Source organism: Patagioenas fasciata, chromosome 13 (genome assembly GCF_037038585.1).
Source record: "Patagioenas fasciata isolate bPatFas1 chromosome 13, bPatFas1.hap1, whole genome shotgun sequence".
Lineage (NCBI taxonomy): Eukaryota > Metazoa > Chordata > Aves > Columbiformes > Columbidae > Patagioenas > Patagioenas fasciata.
This window is the reverse complement of record NC_092532.1, coordinates 14,097,774-14,120,759: the sequence shown is the minus strand read 5'-3', so window position 1 is coordinate 14,120,759 and position 22,986 is coordinate 14,097,774. Positions and strand designations below refer to the sequence as shown.

The following is a 22,986-nucleotide window of genomic DNA, read 5'->3' as shown; positions in this document are numbered from 1 at the left end:
ACTGTCTGTCACCAAATAGTTAATGACCTTTTTTATGGGTATTCTGGAAAACAGAATCTTTCTCTCAAAGCCAGATCTTCAGGGCTTTTTCTGGCTCGCTTAAGCCTGCCTGTATCAATCGCTGTTCTTATGTTGGCCAGGCAGCATGGACACCAAGGGTGTGACGTCCCTCACATGCCCTGAGCTGGCAAGCCACAGCTCCCTCAAAGTGAATCCGCCACTCCAAGGCACCACAGAGGCAAATAATTCCACCGATAGAACCCTTGGCCTCTAAAAAGCAAACCCACCAAAAGCATGCACCGCCTTGCATTAATGGGATGCATTTCCAGGGGTGTTCGCTGTGCTGATCAATGACTAAAAACCACACCCTTGGCTAGGTGTGCAGAAACACCCATCATCTGCGAACGAGAGAGCGACAGAACAAGGATATCTGATGTGGAGGAAATTTTGTTAGCCTGACACAATCTCAGTATAGCTAAACAGGGCAAAACAACATGTATTTGTGCTCAAATCCGGATGATGTTTATTTACTAGGACAAATATAGCTGAGGGTAGCAACTTATCAACGCTTGCTTTATTTCAAGAGCAAATTGCTACCATAGAACCAGACATTTGATGTTTCCCTGCTATCGCCCAACAAAGAAAGCTCGCTTTACTAACTCAGCTAATGACCAGCAAAGTTGCCTCACGTGGATTATAAAAATAAAAAGGACAAAAGGTTTAGGATGAAAAATAACTATTTCCCTTGCTTGCTTTTGTGATCAAACAGTGGGGAATTCACAGCAGAAAACTCTGCTTTGAAATAGAAAAATAATAGTAACAGTGAAAATAATTGATAAGGTCTTGGTTCTATTGAGCTTTACTGAGCCTGAAAACCCACAAGTTTTGCTGCAGGAGAGTGTATGAGGATTCATTCAAAAGTCGATAATCAGCAGAGAGGGATTAGTGCCTTCCAATAACTACTCTAACTACAAAGACGGTAAAAGGCTCAAGCAACATCCATCATCTTATCCCTTTATCCTGGCTCATCGCCTTGAGTTTCTCATGTACCATGTTTACTACTATTATGGCACCAAAGCAAATTTGATCAGGGCAACACCAACAAATAATCCAGCAGCACATTTTAAGAAAATCTTCCTGGAGACATCATGAATGTGCTGAGCTGCTGAACCCCAACCTGTTTATTTTCTGGCAAGTGGAACATGGTTTGTCTTGCACAGCCCAGATGCATCTCCCAGCCAGCTCCTGCGTGCAGAGCTGTGCCCCAGCACAGGTCCAGCCTTGGGACAGGTCCCCGTCCCACCCCTGGACTGACCAAAGGACCCTCAGCCATGCTGGACAGCCCTGGGATGCTTTCAGTTTGTTCTGTGCAGGCATTAAAAAACCCAGGTAATTCTCCTCCTCCTCCAGCTGAGATAAGAGCTCTGTTTTCCCATGTTTCGCAGTACACATTGACAGATTTGCTTAAAAGATTCATAACGTAAGAAATCAACTGGAAATGGAAAATTCAGTATCAGATTAAATTGGTTTGGGTATCTGTGAGATGGCCTATTTATCTACTAGGTTCCCAGAGACAACAAGCACTGAATCAGTTATCTTAACACACATCTACAGATCTTAAGTTCTCTCCTTTTGGGTTTGAAGTCACACTTCCATCCTGGTCAGCAAACAGCATTTTACTGCTATTCCTTATGGACACATGCCAAAATATTCTGTCCTTTCTGCTTTACTGTTGACATTTTTCTTGGATAAAAATGATAAATAAAAGCAACCTGCATGCTTATATATTCTCCGCTCCATGCAAAAATGTATTTATAGCAGAACTTTTTAGCTGGGGAACAAAAAGCACTCTGTGAGCTTGTTGGTGAGTCACCTGGCCCCCTGAATCGTTACTTTACCAGCCAGCCTAACAAGATAGCGACCTGAATTTTGTCTTGAGCATCACAAATACACATGCGAAACCCTAACGTGAAGCGTGGTGCAGGCTTGCAGAGCACATCTGGTTCTGAGACTGGCTGCACGTGGAGCCTTGCAGCAATGAGATGAGCACGGGGAAGGGCAGGCGGCTGTGTGTACACGGTTAATGGATGACCCTTGTAGCCAGGTTTCCAGGTTTTTTTGGCAGAGAAAAGCAGCTGCTCTCCACTCCTGGTTTTGTGTCTTGGAGGAACCGACCTGTAAGCCGCTGGTCCAGAGCAGACTCTGAGACTGCTGACTCTTGATTCAGCTCTGCGTTTAGATTTTCAAACTGAAGACTTCTCTGGGATGACCAGGGCCACGAAAAATGCTTTGCTTGGGCCAAGTGGGGATGATTGCAGGATGAATTTGTCACACAAGGTGAAGTTAATGCTCCCCTGACACCAGAGAAAAACTCATGGTTTCCACACCTGCACTGCCGCTCGTTCAGTTCTTAATTCCAAAAGCAAAAGCGTGACTTTTCTCAACTTTTAAGTGAATTTGGTGTAGAATGGTCTGTGCTACAAAGTGTTCCTGTAGTCCTATGTTCATATAGTGTCTCTCAGGGTGGGGGCGACCATGTGTGCAGTGTCAAGGCTCTAGGAAGACAAGGGGCTACTGCATTGACTGGCTTCCACTTCAATGCGAATGTGTCATGGGGTTTGTTACAAGGGGTTACATGACAAAGAAGAGGCCACGGTGCTTTGCTACAGCTTTGGTGTAAAGCAGCAAGCAGCAGTCCTTTGTGCGTGGGCATAGTGCGATCCTGAAACCAGCTCACACCAGAGCAGCACGGGCCATCCGCGGCCTGCGCAATGACTGGAGAAACCCACTGAACTAAGGCAACCCACAGCAGGACAGATGGTATCTCTGTATGAGAAGTTTGTTATGTGTCTCAGGGAAGGGGCCTTATGGAGATCCCTAAGCTTGAAAAATAAGAGTCTCTCTGTTTCTATCACTGTGTTTTTATGTTAGAAAAGGCAGAGGGGTTGAGAAAGACGGGTAGAGCTGAGACCCACCTTAAACACCAGCAAAGAGATGCAGACTAAAAGAAACGATAAACCCAACAAAGGCACTTGCTGAAAAGACAACTATATCAACAAACCCCAGCTACTACAGCTCGGTGACTATGCTGCCCGGTGACTTCTGTTCAATAAAGGGCCGATTCTCCTCCCTTTCGGAAAACAATGTGTTCCACACACTGAAATAAATAACAGCCCCTTACCAAGCCCCCGGCAGTGTCAGGGGATGTCAGGCTCTGCTCGGCGGATAACAAAGGCATCAGCATGTGGCCAATCTCCTCCTGCCATCTCAGGCTGCCCTTGCTGCGCTGAATGAAATTTTTTCTCCTAATGGAAATGAACAAAACCTCCAGTGCAGATAATCCTCCGTTATAATGGCAGTACATTCGGGACAGGGGCCAAGCAGTGTAAAGAACAAGCCAAATCTCTTTTACTTAAAGCCTGGCCTGAATGTGATAATGTAATGACTTTGGTCTGGATGATTCAAATGCCATTCATTGTGATTGACTTAGCATATAGACTATATCAGCTAAAATAATTAAGAATGAGGAACTGAACAGATAGCATCAGCCAACTTACCCTTCACAACAAAGCTGGTATCCTTTTGCAAGCGGTCTAGAGGACCACTTGGTCTGAATCTGGGCTAGTCCAGCCCAGCCAGCACCCTTTCACTGCTGTTCCTCGTCACTGTCTGCAGAACAATCAACAACACTCCTCTTAAACACAGGCTGAAGACCCACGCACCCTCTTTGCAAAGGCGAATTTCCTCATTATTTTGTGCCTAACCTCTTCCTGGCAGCTGCTGAGCACACTTTGCACTCAGAACCCGACCGAAAGCCCACTGAAGTCCTCAGGAAGATTTACATTAATTTCACTGAGTTCTGGATCAAGCCTGTACACTGAGAGTTTCTTTAAGCAATGTAGGTTTCCAAAAGCATGGTAGCCCTGGTTGTTATTTAGTTTCCTCATATCTGTCATAGCTAACTATTATTTCTGTTCTACAGAAATAAAACACATTTCAAACTCCGATACTATGCACAAGCTTAAAAGGGCTTTCAATTACTCTTAGTAAGCTTTTAAATGGGATTGTGGTGACACTCCCAAAAGAAGCAAAATACTTATGGCAGAAATTAAGCTATTGGAATGACTGGTTATATTGAACATGCTCTTTACACAGCTGGCAAAGAGTAAAATAAAGCTGCAATAAACTGATGGCAACCACTTTCTGGAAGAATTACAGTTTATTTTAAGAGAGAAAGGACCATCCAGCTTCTCTGCTACAACAATTTACGGCTCCGAGCATTTGCACACCTTTCCCACAAAACAGGAAACCAGTAGCAACCAGAACAACCACAACAGATCCCTTTCTATATCCCACATCAGTGTAACTGAGGACAGAAGGCAAAATGAGTGCAACATGCCACCATTCTGATTTTAATATATCCACTTAGCATAATTCTGAGATTGCAACCCAGGGTGGAAAGCAACAGGAGATTACATTATTTGTCCATTTCAAGTATTGCAGTTGGCAAATAAACTCACTCCTTTAGGAAAAAAATAATCTTATACATTGGACAAGCTTTGGAACAGTTACAAGCCAAGATCTATTGTTTTGGTTGAATTTGTTACAAGCTCTAGACATACATATCATAAAAGATCTTTATTTGAATATTTTTCTCTTCCTGGTCATCTAATCTAGCTCCTTCCAAGGTGCATATTTATTTTTTTCACTGTTGCCTTCTTCGTTTGCTAGATTTAGAGATGAAATCAAGACTCAGCAGCAGCCTTGAGCACAGCATCAATGCTAGTTTGAATTCTCATTTGTATCTCCTGAGCTGTTTCCCCTCCGAGGCCTTTCCCCCTCCTGCCCCTCTTTCTCCATCCATCCATATAGATCATACAACTGTTTCTGGCAAGCACCAGCTGCAGATACAGGGAGTTCTTGGGCATCTTCCTACTTTTAGAAAACCACCAAGAGGCTAAGTAACATGTGTGCTTGTTCTGTGAAGCTTGAAGTCTGCTTGTCAGAAAGACCAGGCTCTTCGTTAACTCTGCTGCTCTCTTTGAAAGATCTGTGAGACATGGAGGACTGCAGAGCTACACACTGGTCAGTGCAGAGGACAAAAAGCCATGTCTGGGTTTACAAGCTCTGTTCTCCTGGATCAGCCGAACATCAAATAGAAATAGCATCAAAAAGAAACACTTCTGGATTTCTCCTCCACATTCCCCAGAATGCCAGGACTCAAAATGCAGTCTAGCCACGACCTCTCTACTCCAGATTCATTTGCCATCATTGCAATCTTTCAGCTTTGAGGTTGCTCTCTTTGACACAGCCGGTTACAAATTCACTAAGAGGGATGTAAGATGCAACTGCTGAAACCTTCTACCTTGTACTGTACCGCTTCCTCCACCCACTTCCTCCCATTGTGGAGACTGAACAAATTTCTGCCTGTGGTTGGGGACAACACCTCTCACACTGGAGATCTTCAGTATGGGAAAAGGAAAGCCCCACCACCTTCACCATCCAAAATTTAGTAAAAAGGCTTGGAAAGCTCCAGTTTAGCCCAGAGATTCACCAGTTTGTATTTGTACCCCAAGAGCTGACATTGTTAAGAGCTGTTCTGTGCTGAGACGTGATTAGGAAAAGCAAGAGGAAATTTCAGACAAAGATTTCAGGCTATTGGAGAAAGATCTTTAATGCAAATCTGTCTGCAGTTTGGAGTGATGTACAGTCGTGAAAAATCTTGGTTTCTTTAGGTCATTCATAAGTACATCACACAAGCTACAGAGTATGTATTTGCATGAGGGCAAAGCTGGACTGAATGACCTTTCCATGATCTACTCCATCACTGCCTAGTACAATTTCTGCTTGTAATTCATTATTCTGAAGCTGCTTACCATTTTGTCCATGACAAGGGCAACTTCCATCAATCAGTTCCTGAACCTGGAATCCCTGGCTTTTTATCCAAATAGCATTCAGAGGAAACCAAGATTCTCATTTGAATATTCACCTTTCTTGCTCTTATACACAGCACTGATGCATCACTGAAAAGCTGACACTGTCTTTCACAGTGACGGTCTGTCAATCTGACATAACCTGAGAGACATTCAGGGTATGTTTTGCTACTAAGTGAAAGACTACAGCACTTCAGGCATTAATAATTAAGCATGGTTTTGCTATTGGATATAAGAACTGCTTCTGTTCCTATGTACGTTTGCATTTATTTTCACACTTGTCACACTGCTGTTGGATATACATTGCATGAACTTTGGGCAAATGGTCCAGTGTTTCTCCATTTACGGTCAGGATGGCTACTCATGATACTGATATTAAGGAGGTCTTCTGTGAGAGAATAAATCAGAGGTTAGAGAAGGCTTGCTTGTAACTGAGGCTGAATTGGAACAGTTTCTCTCCCTTTTCTCTGTGCTTTAGTGTTGATTATAGAAAGATATATTTTAAGAAAGGAAAAGCATGTGGTATCATTTTGTCTTTCAGCTTGCAGAGTTTTGGGTCCTGCTTCTGCAGTCTCATTTAGGACAATAGCCTTCAAGACTTATCACGAAAGGGGGGCTTGTTGGGATGTCTCTTGTTGGCGTTCTCTTCTTGTCACATCCTACCATGCGCATCTAACAGTGCAAATGGGGGTTGCCATTTCTCCTGCCAGCCTTTGCCCTTCACAACGGCTCTGACAGCTCTGATTCTCTTATTCTTGGCACTTGCTTTGAGCAAGGTTCACATGAAGATGTCAGTGTCCAGTCCATGCACTTTTGTATCAAACTGTTGGCAGTCTTCTGGATGACTGCTTAGGAAACAACCGCATTTTGTTACCCAGAGCCTGAACTTGATCATGATTCCACGTTTGACTCCTGCTTTTAGCGATCAAACTCCGTTTCTTTCTGCCTCTTGCTTGCGTTTCACTGTCACACGAACTTCTTGTCTGGACTGGAGATGCCAAACCTCTACCAGGCTGCTTGTTTGTTACAAGTCAACAAAGTTAGTACCTGGGTACTTCATTTCTGTTCCCTCTGGGAACAGGAACTTAGTTAAAGCCTGAAGGTCACTGGTGCAAAAGGCAATGGGAGAGGTGGCTTGTTCAAATTCAGAAGCAAGCTTTTAATCCAGGCTGCAAAACTTGCTCCCAATAAAATGGAATGTGAAAGTGCTGTTCACCACTTACCTAACCAGGATTTTGCAGCATTTCGGCAACCCAGTGGAGGAAAGTTACCTTATAAATTACAAAGACTGTGTCTAAGGCTGAGGGGAAATAGAAGAGAGAAGTCTCCAAAGCCCAGGACAACTAAAGCTTGTTACAAAACCAGAGAGATCATTCTAGTGTGAGGCAAACCTGAGCTTTGCATTAAAAATGTAAATGTGATTGAAATAGCATAACAAGATTAAATGGATTTGACCTCCACAAACATAAAAGATGGTCTAAATACACTGAAACACGCTGTTTTCTCTGCGTTGTGGATCACAGGAAATTTAAAACAACACAAACATTTCAAGCCACTGAAAGATTTGCATTTCTCTTATATGAACTAATAGGAGAAAGAAAGGCTGGTTTGGAAAAAAAATACTCATCATTTAAAAGATTAAAGGTACAGAAAGACTTTTGAAAACTACTTTTCAAAGTCTTTAAATGTGACTGATTCGACCTCAAAAATTAAGCCCTATCACACTCAACTAGCCAGGAGTGACTGAATCTTTCAATACAATCTCACATCTCAACCTTTAGTACGCTGCAACCTTATGGGAGCATTTGATGGATATTTCTTTCTGGCTTCAGTGACTTGTTTGTTTGGTTTTGATTTGGGGTTTTTTGGTTTTGGTTTGGTTTGTTTTGTTTTTTTTTTTGAGTTATGTTAACCCAGATCTATGCAAGCATCACCAAACTACCATAGCTGAGCGGGGACAAAGGTGACTTAAACACATACCACCAACAAAAAGTGATGTTAATCAAACCCCAGTTTAGGATTTCAGAAGGTTGCCTGTGAAATGCTGCATGAAACAAATCCAAGAAAACAACACCTAGGAGCAAAGAAACAGACCAAAGTGATGTGAAGGGGAATCAAAATACTCCCAGCTAAGCCTCATTTTTTATGCATTCTAAGGGAAAACTCTCTAATGCTGCAAAATATTGGCCCTCAAATGGTTTCAAAATAGAGGGGTAGTTCTTTAGTTAAAACAGAAGTTAGGCACATTGAATAAAGAAGCTAATTTGGATTTTCTTGTTATAGAATCACTGAATAACTTGGGCTAGCAGTCCCTGCTCAGAGCAGAGCTACCATCTCAGGTAGGTCAGGGTACACAGGTCTTTGTCCTTTGAGTCTTGAAAATCCCCAGGGATGACGACTCTCCCCCTCCCTGGGCCCAGTTCCACTTTTGCATCAACCTCTCCATGAAGCATTTTATCCTTAGATTCTGTCTTAATTTCCACAAAATTTGTGTCTGTTGCCTCTCGTCCTTTCATGTGTATCTATCTCTAAGAATCTGGCTTGATCTTATTAATATCTCTAGTCCTCTTTGGGTGGTGGAAGAGAGCGGAGAGATCTCCCTCAGCTTTCTCTTCTTCCAGCTCCCTCGGCCTCCCCTCGCTCAACCTGCGCACCAGCCCCAGAAACCTTGGGAGCCCCAGTTTACCACTTGGTTTAGCAGACCCCAAACTGAACACCACATTTTAGATGCGACTTTGGGAGTACTAAGTAGGGAGGAACATGCAAGATTTAGTTACAAATTATTTCACACAACCTCATCTACTGAAGTCATTAAATACATATATAAAATGCTGCAGTTAAACCTGCACTTCCTAAAACCAGAGAGTATTTTTTCGTCTCCCGATACAAGTAATATAGCAAATAACTGTATCTGAAATAAATTTTAGAGCTGGTACCTGAGAGCACCTGACGCAAAAAGAAATCAAGGGTGCCATAAAAAAGTCCACAACATAAGAATCGTGTTGTTTTCCTGATCTCTGTTTTCCAAGAGGCGTAAGACACAAAATGAATATTTGGACAAAGGTTGAATACACAAAGTGATACTAAAATAGGGTGACAATCAGCACAAGCAGAGATGAGCTGGTCTTCAAAGCTTAGGTGCACACAAACCGATTTGCGTGCAACAACCCTGTTCTGTTCGAGCCCATTGATGCTGATGTGCACATTATTAGAAAACTCAATTGTTCTGGGGTTTGGGATCTGAGCATGAATAAAACATGAGTTAAGTCTAACGCTAGGACTTAACTAAATACAGATCAGTAGCATCTTTAATTTGGCAGCACCGCAAGTCCTGTGGCCATGCTGTCAGCAGTGCTAAGCAGTTGTTAGTGTCTTGAAATCAGGCAGCTGAGGGGCTGAGTGCTTCTGAAAACCGACAGCGGGGAGCGAAGCACTGAGCAAGGCTACAGGAGCATCCAGACAATTATTCTGCTGGATGAGGAGGATTCTCCTAGAGAACAGAGAGAGCAGGATGTGTCAGAGAGCTTCAGACAGGCGCTGCGCTTGCATGGGTTTGTACCCAGCTTAATGACGGAGCCACTAAAAACATTATGATCTTGGTTATTTTAAAAATCTCAGTATATTTATCTAGTTATGGTGGAATTTAAACACACCACTTTGGGTTTGTATCATTCTTATGGACATTTTGTAAGAAATTTTTTTCTATTTTTTACTGGAAACTCCAAAAACCTCTTTGAAAGACCTATTCAGGAGCACTTAAATATATCAGAATGTAAATTTAATCCTGAATATCCTTTTATGCCAGGAGGCCTCCCTATTTGTTTGATCACAGATGGGAAAAAAATAGTACAATTTGATCTTGCTGATCAGAACTAAAAGTACCAGTGTAATAAATCAAGTTTCATGCTCTGTCATGTACAAAAAACTTTACAAATTTTTTATTCAAATATGAATTACAAACAGATTCATTTCTTGAAAGGATCAGTAAACAGAAGAAGCAGAAAAAGAAAAATTAGATAAATAAAGCCTAAATTCTGAATTTACTGAACCACATGGAAGTTACTGATTTGTAATTTTTTATAATTTACGGGCTCTCTTTTGGTATTTCTATCATATTCACAGTTTGTTGTTGTTGTTGTTTTCTTTTAATAATTAGCTACAGTGAAAGACACTGAAAAGACCTCAGTATCACCAAGGACCATACCAAAATTTTGATTCACTATCAATACCTGGATCCCCCAGGGCCAACACCAGCTTTCATCTCTCCTGCACATCCCAGGGGGCTCAGCGCACACAGAGAGATGCGGATAACAAACCAAGGACCATCAGGTCATGTATCTGCTGTTCAACTTGAACATCTGAAATGCACACATTGAGCAGCTTCAAGTTTCCTGCTGAAGAACTGGCCAGGCAGCAACCACCTTGAAAATAACAAGTTGACAGTGCACTTTGGGTTTTTGCCGAGCTGTAAATCAGGAGAATATAAATCTGTTGTACAGCTAAATCAAGGAAAACAAGGGCATGCTACTAGGAGCTTTCTAGTTTATTAAGTAAACATCTTCTCATTCATGTGGAAAAGTTTGTCCAATTTGGCTAAATTATTAATCACCAAAGGGTGACTGGTGTTAATGAACAGTATGATGACATTCTGAGGTGGATGTTCATCACGGCAATCTTCTTTCATCCCAGTGATTTATGCTAGTGTTACCGATGAAGTGTGAAGATAAAGGCTCTGCAACATCTGTGCTGGGGGTACGTACATTACAGTGATAAATACGTGCCTGTTTCAGAACTGGTAGGCAATAAGATGGGGTCCTCACCTAACCTTGGAAAGGACCATCTACCCTGAGGGCATCAGTGCCCCTTACCAACCTGCTGACAAGCGACTGATGTCTTGTTCTCACATGGGCCACACGGCAAGAGCTCTATCTGGCCAGTGGAAAGGGCTGTTTTAGCTGCAGCCAGCTCTAACTGCCCTTCCTGTAACACCCTTTTGCACTCCTTACACAGATGTAAAGATGCTGTAGGTGGGTAAGAATAAATTCCCCAAATATACTGAATCAAAAACTCAGTTCTGCACTATATAAGTAGCCAACCTGATTTTGTTACATTCAAAAGCCATTGTGAGGATGGTATGTCCCTCCATGCTGTGGAGGAGCACATCCTTGCCATGCCAGCCACAGAGGAGCACGAGAGAGGAAGACAAATTCACGTAGGCTTAGGTATCATCATCTCCAATTCGGACATGTAGATCCACTTTGTGATGCCCTGGAAGTGATTTGAAAATCTCACCACAAACTTTGGGGAGACCCAGAACTGGCTGGCACCAGTTCCGCAGAAAATTCCTCCAGAAATACAGATGTGGTTCTATTTCATTGAGAGCAATTGAAATGAGATGATAACTCCATCACCTTTGCTGTAGAGGCAGGAGCCAGATTATGGCAAGGCCCACGCTACCGAGATGGCAAAGAGCAGGGCTGCGATGAATAAGGAGCACAATACTGGCAGTGAGGAAACATCGCTACAACACTGCGAGCTACCACATACCACAGCTCCAGAACTCGAGCAATAAAACCTCTCATTTGTTATCTAGATTATTCTGCCTAACATCTGTTTTGTGCGCTCAGCCTTTCCTACACACTTTTGCTTAGTGCCTTAAAACTGGAGCTACTAACTCCAATCGGCTCGAACAGGGAGAGGGTAAACCGCCAAATTCTGCTAGGAGGTAGCATACATTTTTATTTAAGTGATATTTTCCTTAATACAGGCCCGTTCTTATCCCTTTCTGTGATGATTCCCAGCTGATGCAGAAATGATCCAAGTCATGTGCCCGAGTGTTACAGTGTGTACAAGCTGCTGTTGATGACCCTCTTGTAGACAAGAGCATTTAATACAAGTCTGAAGTTGCTGGAGAGTCTCAAAGCAAGTTGAGTCACTGCTCTGCCTTTCAGACTGTTTTAGGCACGGGGGGGTGATGGTTTAGAGGAGGGACATGCACAGAGGTGAAATGTCCATTCCTGGCCTCTCTGCCAAGGTGCTAATACCAGGGTGATGGATTCTCTGAACAGGGTATTTCTGTGGGATGTTATTCTGGGGCAGTGATACCTGCTGTGCCCCTCTCTGCTCACTGAAGCAGCTCCCAGAGACACCCCTCACAGCCTCCCCACGTGAAATACTTACTCCTGCATTTCTTTATCAAATACTCTGCCACATGTCAAAGAGAAGAAAATTCCTTTCCTTATTATTAAACCCTGTATTTCCTACCAGCACTGGATCCTGCTTCTGCTCAAACCCACTCCCAGGCTTCCCCAAATGCCACAAGCCTAAACAGAGTCAGCCAACACCTTCAGGCTCTCTCAGGGAACAGGAACCTCAGCGCACTTACTGGGGCCAACTTCTCCCAACCTTTCCCCAAAAGCAACTCCCGCAATGTTAACCAAGTGGAATTTCTGTGGAAAGATGACAAAAGTTACCCTGTATCAAACAGAGTGTGTGATAAATTGTCTTTGGTTCCTGAGGACACAAAATCCCACAGGATGGCGTGAAGGGCAGAGGGGGTTACTGACAGCCATGGTCCCTACTCATTAAGCTGTGGAAGGACCCCGTGTTACCCAAACCTTTTTTCTCCCTCTCAACCTCTACTTCAGCTCCTTTGTTTTAAGCTTACAGGTTTTATATTCAGATGAAAGGTCTGCTGATGAACTGATAGAATTTTTGGTGACCAAGCAGAGCAGGACATGCCCACAAAGAAAGACAAAGCAATTTCAGCTCTGCCAACCCTTTTCCTTCAATGTCAAAAATATTATTGACTAGCGATTTGAACACAGGCGTGATGTCAGCTTACTACACAGTTCCCTGGGCTCCCTTCTGCGAGAGCGCTCCTCACCTTCCTCAATTAACTTGAAAGCTGGGGAGGGTATGCATTTTTATTAGTAAGCTAAGAAATGCCTCCATCAAGAGTTTTATTCTATTATCGCAATAAGCACACAATGATCGAGCTTTGGATTAAAGGATGTTTTTCTACCTCTTGCTCAGCACTAGAAAACCATCAGTTCCTTTGCTTTGTTATCCAGTAGCATTTTTCAGGCATTTGTATTTTCTGATTTTAGGCAGAATTCTAATTGCATTTTATAATCAGGACTGTAATCCTCCAACCTCCCTACATCTGCCATTTGCATGAATGGCCTTAAAAATAACATGAGAATGATTCAATTAACAGTTTAGGGGGATTTTACATTAGGCAGAGCATTTATTCAGCATTAGGAAAATCATGGCAAAAATCATTAGTATTTCCCTCTCAGAATGAAACTGAAGAATTTTTGAGGCAAGAAAAACAGCCCTACATTTAATGTGCCAATGCTTTTTGTTTCCTGGTTTTGTTTTTGTGTATGAAACGTAGCCATTTCCAGTATTCCACCAAGTATCATGCAAACATTTGAAATTCATCAGATCTCATAAAAATTGGACATTGAATAGACACCATCTTCAGTGTAGGAAGAATTTGGCCCAAAGTCCAGTGAGGTCAAAGAGAGGATTTAGGGTCAGTAGCACTGAAATGGAATAAGTGAAATAAGTGGGGCTGCAACTGAGATGCATTTGGTTTCTGTCTCTTCATTTGGGCTGGTTTTTATTTTGCTCCCAATTCTCAGGCTAGAATAAAGACATTTTCTTTTTAATTTTTCTCTAAAGTGAGGAGAGCTGGAAGTTTTCTTTCAAAAACAAAAGGGAGAAGTAAGCAAAGAACCCTTGAAAACAGCTCACCCAGTCATCATGCGAGTCCAGGCTCCACAACAGTAATTTCAGGCTCTACAGAAAACCGCAAATATTGGGAGATTTGCAATTGCACCAGGAAGAGTGACAAGACTCTTAAATACCCTGACCACCTGAATCTGAGAAGGTTTTGCCAATCCGCTTCTGCCAGAGCTCCTCTTCACACTCCCATAATGAAAAAAAAGGACTAAATCCCATCTTCTGCACTCAGGGTTTAACCATGGATTTCAGAGTACACAGGACAGGTCCTTCTGTGCACTGTGAACCGCTGCTGGCTCCTAAGAAAAGCTTTTTACCTTCCTCACAGCTTGAGCAGGAGGTAAATGAACTCAGAAGTTTGCAAAATTGAGCTCTCAGACCCTGCACTTGCATCAGGCTTTCTGGCTGCAAATCCACCAGCTTCAGCACTCATTTGTGGTTTTGTATCCTGCAAATCCAGGAGAAACCAGGGGAGCTCGATACTGAGAGGGGTTGGCTGTAACTCTGCAAAGCGGCTGAAGAAAACAAGCTCTAGCATAGGAAGCTCATTATCATTCTCAAAGACATTAATGACTGCCTGACTCTCATTCTCCAGGTGACCAGTAACCTGCTCCTGCCTTGGCCAGCAGTGAAACATTTCTTCATTTCACTCTTCCTCTTGATCAAGTAGAAGAGGCAACGAAGTGCCTCTGCCTCCATCACTTTGTCTCTTTTCTATTCTTCCCCCATTTTGACTATGAGCATACTGGAGAACTCCCATGAGATGTCAAGTTGTATCCCAGAGAGATGGAAAAGGACAGACCAAAGAGGAAAACTACAGCCTTTTTGCATTTGTCATGACTCAGTTCAATGTCTTTCACAACTTCTGGGTTAGCCAAGCCAGAGATAAAACAAAACAGGTCCCTGGTTACATTTGTACAGATTTGTCTCTTTCTTCAGAGCTCATTAAAAGAACTGCTTTCATCTCCTTAGACTGCTAAAACATTTCCAACAGGACTAGATGTGCCATGTCAGAATATGACAGGCAAATTTCTTTTAAGGTTTTAAAACTAGGTTGAAAGAGAAGCTATGCAGTTCACTGTTGTCACTGAAAGATATTTTTACTTTTATGAGTCCCTAAAATGAGAAACAAAATAAGAACTGTCAAGGAAAAAGAAAAAAACTAAACCCAAATTGTATTCCATCCTGCCTGCTAATATTGTTACTGCTTTTCTCTGAAACCTCTCTCAGTCTAATAACAAGAACCTTAAGTATAAAAGAATGAACTATGGTTGTTAAATGTTTTGGCTCATAAGTGCAATTAATAATCCAAAAGGAAGGAAATAACTGCTGAAAACATGATTACCCTTTGCAACTACAAGCCAAAACGAACAGCCTCACTTTCCTCTGCTCCCAGCTCTTTCTGCTGCCTGGTGCAGAGGCAATCTCCCTGTGCTGTGCCATTGCAGGGCGTGGAACATGGTACTCAGAGCATCCCAGGGTGCAAGAAAGCATCTGGGAAGGAGGTGAGGGAAAAAAGCTGCAGCAAGGGAGAGCCCTGTCCTGCAGCAGACTCCACTGGAATGATCACTCACACCTGGGTAGGAGACTCCGCCACCCCCAAGGCAGGCAACGCATCAACTAGCTGCCATCCCACACCCCAGAACTGCCACAGCAGGTGATTTAAAACCAGACACAGGTTTCACTGCCAAAAGAGCCCCAGCAGAGCTGTCTCTCTGTTGGGATCTGAAGAGCAAGTGTATGCTATACATATTGTGCCAGAGTGCACTGGAGCAGGTCTTGAGAGAATGACATAACTTCACCAAAAAAGCTCTTTCCCCTGCCTAATGAAACCCAGTTCAAACAGTGCCTAGGCGCAGCCTGTCGCTGCCCTATTTTGGGCCTCAAGTCATGGAAATCCTGGAAAACAGAGCAGGAGACAAGTAAGGAGGAGGACAGCTCTGACCTGATGCTCCAGTGAGGTTTGTGCCTCTGGGCTGCTGCTCACACTGTGATCAAACAGCTCCCCGGTGGAAGGCAGGCAGCAGGGGCATCCCTCTGCTCGCCTGTGGCCGAGTGGGGTCTGCACCCACAGCTGCAGAGCAGAAAAGCTCTGCTGAGGAGTGGGATGGACCACGAAAACGTGGTTCACAGTCCTTTCCTCGGGAACACGCCACAAAGATGAAGCAGCCCCACGCTATAAGCCCCCGTGGGGTGAGGTATTCCCGGGGGAAGCGACTGCGAGTGTGAAATCATCGCTACAGCTTTGAGACGCAGACATATGCAGCAAAGAGCACTCAAGTGGGTGTTCACAACACACCATTTCGTTTCAATGGCATTTACCATCAAATTGCTGAGATGGGCTGTAAAACCAGTGGGCGGGGACTGCTTCTCACTCTGAAGAAGTTCATTAGATTATAAGTAATTCAGTTACACACAGAGCAAGTAGAGCCTGGGGCTGTTTTGAGGGGCTTTTTGAAAAAGGTCAAAACAATATATCAGACAGATATTGGGACTGATGGCTGTTCAGGACGAGATAGTAGATATTTAAAGATAAGCATTGTATGCTAGTGTATTTTTCTTCTGATTACATATGCCCATCCTTGTCGTATATAACCTAAAAACATTTTGCAAAAAATGGCAAAGCAAAGAAGCCTATCAAGGGAGGCACTGCCAGCATTACTGGAGAAGTGAGACAGAGCTGTTCTGCAGGACATGCAGGGCTGGAAGCTCTGGCATCTTTTGAGAGGGAGTCAGACCCAGCTCTCTGCTCCCAACTCAGCAGGGGACAGAAACTGCTACTTCTGCAGAGGCAAAATCCAAAACCAAACCCCAGTCCCCAAGATTTTTCCTATGGGCAGGTGAAGCCACGTCTCATTCAGAATGCCACAGCCACCACTAACTCCTCATTGGGGAAGGTAAAATATTGCCCTGCCTTGCCATCCAGAGTGGCTGCTGCTGAGTAGGTGGTAGGACCTTGTCTGTGAAGCCACGCACGGCAGCTAACTCAGCCTCCCTGCCTTAGCGATTGAACACTGAATTCCCTAGAAGTTTCACGCTGATGGCAGTGGGTGGTGTCCCCACCCGAGTAGTCCATTGCTGCTCACCATTGGACCATTGCACGTATTTAACTATGCTACTGAGCAGTAACAGACAGAGATATGCTTGGTGTCTTCCTAGGCTGGGGCTTTTGATGAATAAACACATTCACTATAGTTATAAGTCCCCACAAAAACATCCTAGAATAACAGCAATCTCTATTCCATGCTACAGTCCACATATTCCAGGAAGGAAGATCACATATTCCAAATTCTGCATGTGCTCAACATTTTTTTCAAGATATAAGCTCTAAAAAGCTTTGACATCCATTGCAGTCCTACACCAAAGTGAATTTACTTATACAGAGTGGTGGGAGTGGAAGAAGAATTTCTTTTGTCTGGTAACTCTCACCCTCTGGCTTGGTTCTTTAAAGGAGGCAGCAGATTTGCTTGGTTAAGTCTGTTTTTTAGTTTAAGCTGAGTGAAACTAGAATCTGGTCACAGCCTGATTCTGAACACTATGGCACACTCAGGAGTGTCATTGGCTTGCATGGCAGAACCATGACTTTCAGGACTCTTCCCCTGACAAGCCTGGTCCCAACCTTACATTTTGAGGGGTGGGTCAAAGTATCTGGACTGCAGGGCTGGTTGTTAAAAAATAACACGCAAACCTAATAAGCCAAGATAGGTGTAGTCAAAGCACAAGGGTTAAGGTTGTCAAAATGACCTTGGGTGCTAAGGAAAGTGCCATTCCCAGTCTGTGTGGCCACTGTTCGAGACGTACACACCAGCCTTCAGTTCCACTTCCCTGCCATTCACCAGTAGCTCTTTCTTTGCTGGATAACTCCCTGCTCACCAGCTGAAAGGTATCTCCCAGTGTTTTGCTAAAACATGCTTAATTAATTTTACAAGTCCTAATCCTCAACCTGGCTATACCCTGAAATTATTGTGATTCTACTTGTCACTTATCCCGCTACCCAATATTTCAAGGATTAACTGGACAGCATATAACCTTTTCTTAGTCCTCTGTAACAATGTCTACTCCTCTTCCTTTGTCTTAGCGTTTTCTCATCTATCTACAGATTCCTGTGCTTCTTTTCAAGGCAATATCCAAGTGTGAAGCTGCTTTAGCAATTCAGGAGGATGAGATTTATTATCTATAAGCACACCAATAACACAGTATTAAAAAAATAAAATAGCAGTCTCTTTCATCAAAATCTAATGAACACGCGATTTAATCTTTATTAAGAATTCATTAGGTTCTCAGCAAGCCTATCTAATGGAGCTTGACCAGGTGTAATGCTAATGCCTGCATTATATTTAAATCAATTTTCAGAAATGCTAATTTCCCCGAGTCGTTCCCCACACATCGCTCTCCCGCGGCTGCGCGGCTCTCTCCAGCTGCCTGCTGCCGCGCTCATAGCAACACCGCTGTCCCCACCCAGCCTCCACACACTTCACTGGAGTTTCCACACTGACGAATGCCTCCCAATTTCTGACACTACAAGCCCTTTCACCATAGCAGCCTTCTTGGCATTTTCAAGTCAGGTACAAAGCTTGCAAGCCTGGCACATGTTACTTTAAGACTGTTTCATGGAAAATGTACATATATATTTATTAAAAAAAAAATAGAGAGATATATAACAGGGTATATTTCAGTCCTCAATATGCTGATCTAGTCCAACAAACAGGTTATTATTTTAGAATCATAGAATCATCAATCTTGATGCAATTTGCTTCAAAAAACAAGAGCTCTGCTCTTTGGAAAACAAGAGTTGCACTAATTGTGTAAGCCAGAGTGGTCCCCACCTGCCCTCCTGCCTGCAGGCTCGAGGTCTAAGCACTGCTGCACTGCTATTGTGGTACCTACAGCTCTCCCTTCAACCAAAACCCATTGCCCGCCATTCTAGCATGCTTCTGCAGAAGCAATTCCTAGAGATTAAATAATTTATAGGTGTTCATCTGCAGTAACATCTCTCTTGATCCACCTTTTGCACATAAACAAATGCAAACCAAACTCATCCCAGCCCCAAATCAAACTGTTGGGGTGGAAAGCCCCTTTTCAAACGATTAAAGGGGAAGCTTGGAGCCTTTAGAGAAGCAGGGTACAGAAATGTCAGTGGGAAAAGCTATGGAGACCATCGTGCACTGGAGGTGAGCTTCCTCACAGTGAGCCCCCCCAGCGCCTTGGGAAAAGAGTCGCCTCAGGCAGGGATAATGGTTTAGTCCCCTGTGAGCCCCTGAGGGCTTGGCTGGACACGGCCGCTGCAGAATTGATACAGAAATATCCGGGACACCCACTAAGCCACTCTGGCTGGTGAGAAGCTGAGCTGAAGGCCCGGATCTGCCCCCATGGCGCACGCACAAGCACAACGCACGCTAACAAGCACAATCACACACTCACGGTCACACTCACACTTGCGGCGGCTACGGGAGTGCAGGGCAACAGATTGCCGAGCGGCCATGAACCCCTTCGTTTTTTCCGACTCCGCTCGACTTCTCTCCGACCTCCTCCGAGCGCTCTCCGAAGGTGGCCGAGCGCGGCCTCGGCCGCCGCCGGGAGGAGCCGAGCGGTGCCGAAGAGGCAGCGCTGCCAGCGGTTCGAGTCCCCGCTGGGCGCTGTCCACCACGCGAACCGCCTGAAATCCGCAGCCGCGCCGGGACCTGCCCGCCGGCCGGCACAGCCCGTGCCCCCGCGGCGGCGAGCTCACCGCCCGGCCCCCGGCAAAGGCACCCGCTCCCGAGGTTGCGGAGCGCAGCCTGCACTCCCTCCCTACATCCCATCCACACCCATCTCTGCTGCCTCCCCACATCGCTGAGCAACCCCGGTCCCCGGGGGGCCCCTCCCAGCCACGGATCCCTCTGCAACCACCGGCATCGCAAAGCAGAAACCGCCTCGTGCCTCTCCCCAGCTGAAATCCAGAGCCTGAAACAGCGCTCCGGGCTTGTTAGGTGATGGCGCCAGCCTCGAACCAGCCCATCATGTCCGTTTCGGTGGGAAGCCGGGGTATTTCATTGTATTTTAATTAAAAAGGGAGGAGGGAGGAAGAATAACGCTGCCACGGGAGCACCTCCATCCCTTCACTAGCCTTCCCCTACACCTGCTTTCCTATGGGATGCAATTACTCCAGCCACGGTGATGTGTTGCAGGAGATGCGCGACAGGGTTTTTCGCTTCTGTTTATTGCACAGTGATGTCTAATTAAGCACGGGGACAGCCTGCGCGTAGGGCGAGTCCCAGCGAGAGGCACCCCCGGGCTCTGCAACCACCTCGGTCCCCACCAGGCACCCTGGGGAGACCTAGACCCCAGGGCAAGGACTGGCATGAGGGCTTGGTGACGGGCGGCCACGCTCGTCTTTCATTGATTAAAAGGAGAGACTGAAATCTCAATAAAAGGGGCTTTGAACGATAGGAAGCCTTGATTTATATCTGCAGAGCCGGCAGATAACACCCCGACATTAAGCTTCAGTGACAGCGGTCCGCTTCCCGGGGACATCTGCGCGGCCTCGCCCCGCGGCGGGGAGGAGGGGAAGGTGCGGAGGAACCGCGGCCGCTCGCAGCCCACCTTCCCCTCCTCCCCGCCGCGGGGCGAGGCCGCCGGCCGACACTTCAGCACCACGTCGGCCCTGAACAGCAGCGGGAGCGGCGGCGCCGGGGGCCTTCCCCCCGCCGTTCGCCTTCCCGCCCTCGCGGTCCCCTCAGGTAAACATGGCGCCCGCGGCCCTCACTCACCTCAACGAGCCCCCGCCCCGTTCTCCCGCCCATTAAACGCCGTTTACTCGCCCCCTCTCTACCCCCCCGCGGTTTCCCCCACGGGACTTACTTCATTTGCTTCACGATGGTGCTTTTTCCCGACTCTCCGGCCCCTGTTGAAAGAGAGATGAGGAGGGGATAAGCGCGGGGGCGGCGGCGGTTGAGGGGACGCGGGGCAGCGGGGGGTGACCGGGCCGCCCGCGGGTTCTCACCGAGCAGGAGGAGTTTCACGTCTTTGGCGGCGCTGATCCCGTCCTCCTTCAGGTTCTTCTCGATGGCCTTGCTCCGCTCCAGGGCGGCTCTTTCCTCGGCGCTCAGGGTACATCCCATGGCGGCGATGAAAATTTATTAAAAAAAAAAAATTAAAAAAAAAAAAAAAAAAAAGAAGGGGGAAAAAAAAAAAGAGCAGCCCCCGCCGCCGCCGGCTGGGCTGGCTCCCGCGGGCACAGAGGAGAAGGCAGGGGCAAAGCCAGCCACCGGCGGGCGGGGGGGAATCAAAGAATTAGAGCAGATGGCCGTGAGCCTCCGGGCAGCGCAGCGCCTCCGCGGCGGGGCTGCCGGCTCCCTCCTGCCCCTCTCCCCGCGCCCGAGCGCTCAGTGCATCCAGCGGGGCTGCTGCGGGCACGGCGAGCTCTTCCCGGCCGGGAGGCGGAGGCGGAGGCGGGGGAGGAGGAAGAGGAGGAAGAAAAAGAGGGTTCGCGCCGGGGGGAGGGTCCTTCCCTCTCCCGTGCTCCCGGCTGTCGCGCTCTCCTCTCTGCAGCGGGTCTCTAACGGGCGGCGGCGGCGACGGAGCGCGCTGGCAGCGCTCGGCGGAGCCGGATGGAAGCGCGGGAGCGGCGGCGGCGGAGAGAGGGAGGGGGCGCGCCGGGGCTCCGCGCTCCCGCCGGCCTCGCCCGCTCCCGTGACGCGGGCGGCTCGCGCATGCTCGCGGCGGCCCCGGCCCCGCGCCGTTCCCCAGGGCCGGGCCGGGCCGCGCTGCCCGCGGGGCGTCGCTGGAGGGGGGTCCCGGCCAGGGCGCGCCTGGGCCCGCGGCCCCTCCGCGGCTCTTGGCGGGGGGGCGCCACGGCGCGGTCGGGCCCGGGCTGCACACCCTCCCCGCCGCCCGGCCCCGAGAGACGTCGCGGCCTGGGTGTCCGTCCCGCTCGGCCCGGGTCACAGGGGGAGGCCGTGACCCGGACTCCTGCGCCTTCACCGGGGCCGCTGCCCTCACCCGGACCTGAGCTCCTGCCTCTGCTTCGCCGTGATCCGGGACTGGGTTCTGCCATGGCCCAGCAGCGCAGGGCCGAGCTCCGCACGGGGACATGCGTGGCCGGTGCAGCGTGTGGGTGTGCTGGGCTCCCCACAGGCTGCCGTGCCCTTGCTGCCCGTGCACCCTGGGGGTTCTCCATGGCTCCCGTGCACAGTGCTCACATCCAACCCACAGTGTATGTAACCTGCGAGGAGCCCTTCTGGAGTGTCTCGTGGTTAAATAATTTTGATCAGCACTTGCAATGCAAATCGTTTACATGCTTGATGCAAGCCGTCAAGTTACAGAGCTGGAAGTGCTGCGCTTGCACTCCACAAGTCAGCAACAAGGCACAAGGGGGTACCCATCAGCATCTTACCTGCCCCAGGCTTAGTTCATGTCTGCCAGCGCTCACACAGGCAGCCTCCTGAGCTTCTCCAGCATGAGGAAGAAATTTTTTACGCTGAGGGTGGTGAAACACTGGCCCAGGTTGCCCAGAGAGGTGGTGGATGCCCCATCCCTGGAGACATCCCAGGCCAGGCTGGACAGGGCTCTGAGCAACCTGAGCTGGTGAAGATGTCCCTGCTCATGGCAGGGGGGGCACTGGATGAGCTTTGAAGGTCCCTCCCAACCCAAATAATTCTGTGATTCTATGAAAACCAGTACAGCCATTTTACCCTCTTGCGCCCAGTTCTTCCTTCCTACAAGTACCCGCTGTGTATACTGCATGCTCGGTAATTTTCTGCCCTAAACTCATTTGTGATGTTCCTGAATCACCTTCCACAGCCACAGCTTTCATCCTTCTGTGGCCGAGCTTCGCTTCTACGTAAAATGATTCCCACAGACCACATCAAGTTTTCACTTGCAATGTTTCTATTCGCTTTCATGATTCTATGGTTCTGAGTTTTACTACTATTTTTGATTATATTTTCCATCACTGTAATTTACAGGTTGGGGGGTTTTTTGTTTAGTGGTTTTTTGGGGTGTTTTTTGTGGTGGTTGTTGTTGGTTTTGTCTGTTTTGTTTTGTTTTGTTTTTCCCATTGTATTGCACTGCAATCGCAGATTCCTTCTCACCAGATGACCTGCCTTCTTGTCATTAACCATGCCACAGCATCTAACAATTATTTAGGAATTCTAGCCAGTTAAAATCCTGCAATTTTCCTGGCAGGTTTTGCTATTTCACAAGGTTGGAAATAGAGAAGAAAACAAACATTAACAGGGAAAATAAAATAAATAGGATTTTGTTTAAAATGCTTTCCTACTGGCCCAGGCAAGTCACGATATATTCAACTTTAATCCATAACATT

General features: G+C 46.5%; 1 protein-coding gene across 2 annotated transcripts in view; it reads right to left on the bottom strand.

Annotated features, from left to right (window-relative positions):
- The window catches only part of GNAO1 (G protein subunit alpha o1), a 145,019-nt gene extending 123,688 nt beyond the window's left edge, over nucleotides 1–21,331 (bottom strand). The window contains exons 1-2 of one of the 2 annotated variants that reach the window (XM_065848676.2): nucleotides 20,665–21,331; nucleotides 20,523–20,565 (exon numbers count right to left, since the gene is read on the bottom strand). In XM_065848676.2, coding sequence (XP_065704748.1) covers nucleotides 20,523–20,565; nucleotides 20,665–20,782 — 161 coding nt within the window. In that variant the 5' untranslated portion in view covers nucleotides 20,783–21,331. The remainder of the gene's footprint in view (nucleotides 1–20,522; nucleotides 20,566–20,664) is intronic. The other variant, XM_065848675.2, reaches the window with a different exon arrangement.
- Nucleotides 21,332–22,986: the final 1,655 nt, after the last annotated feature.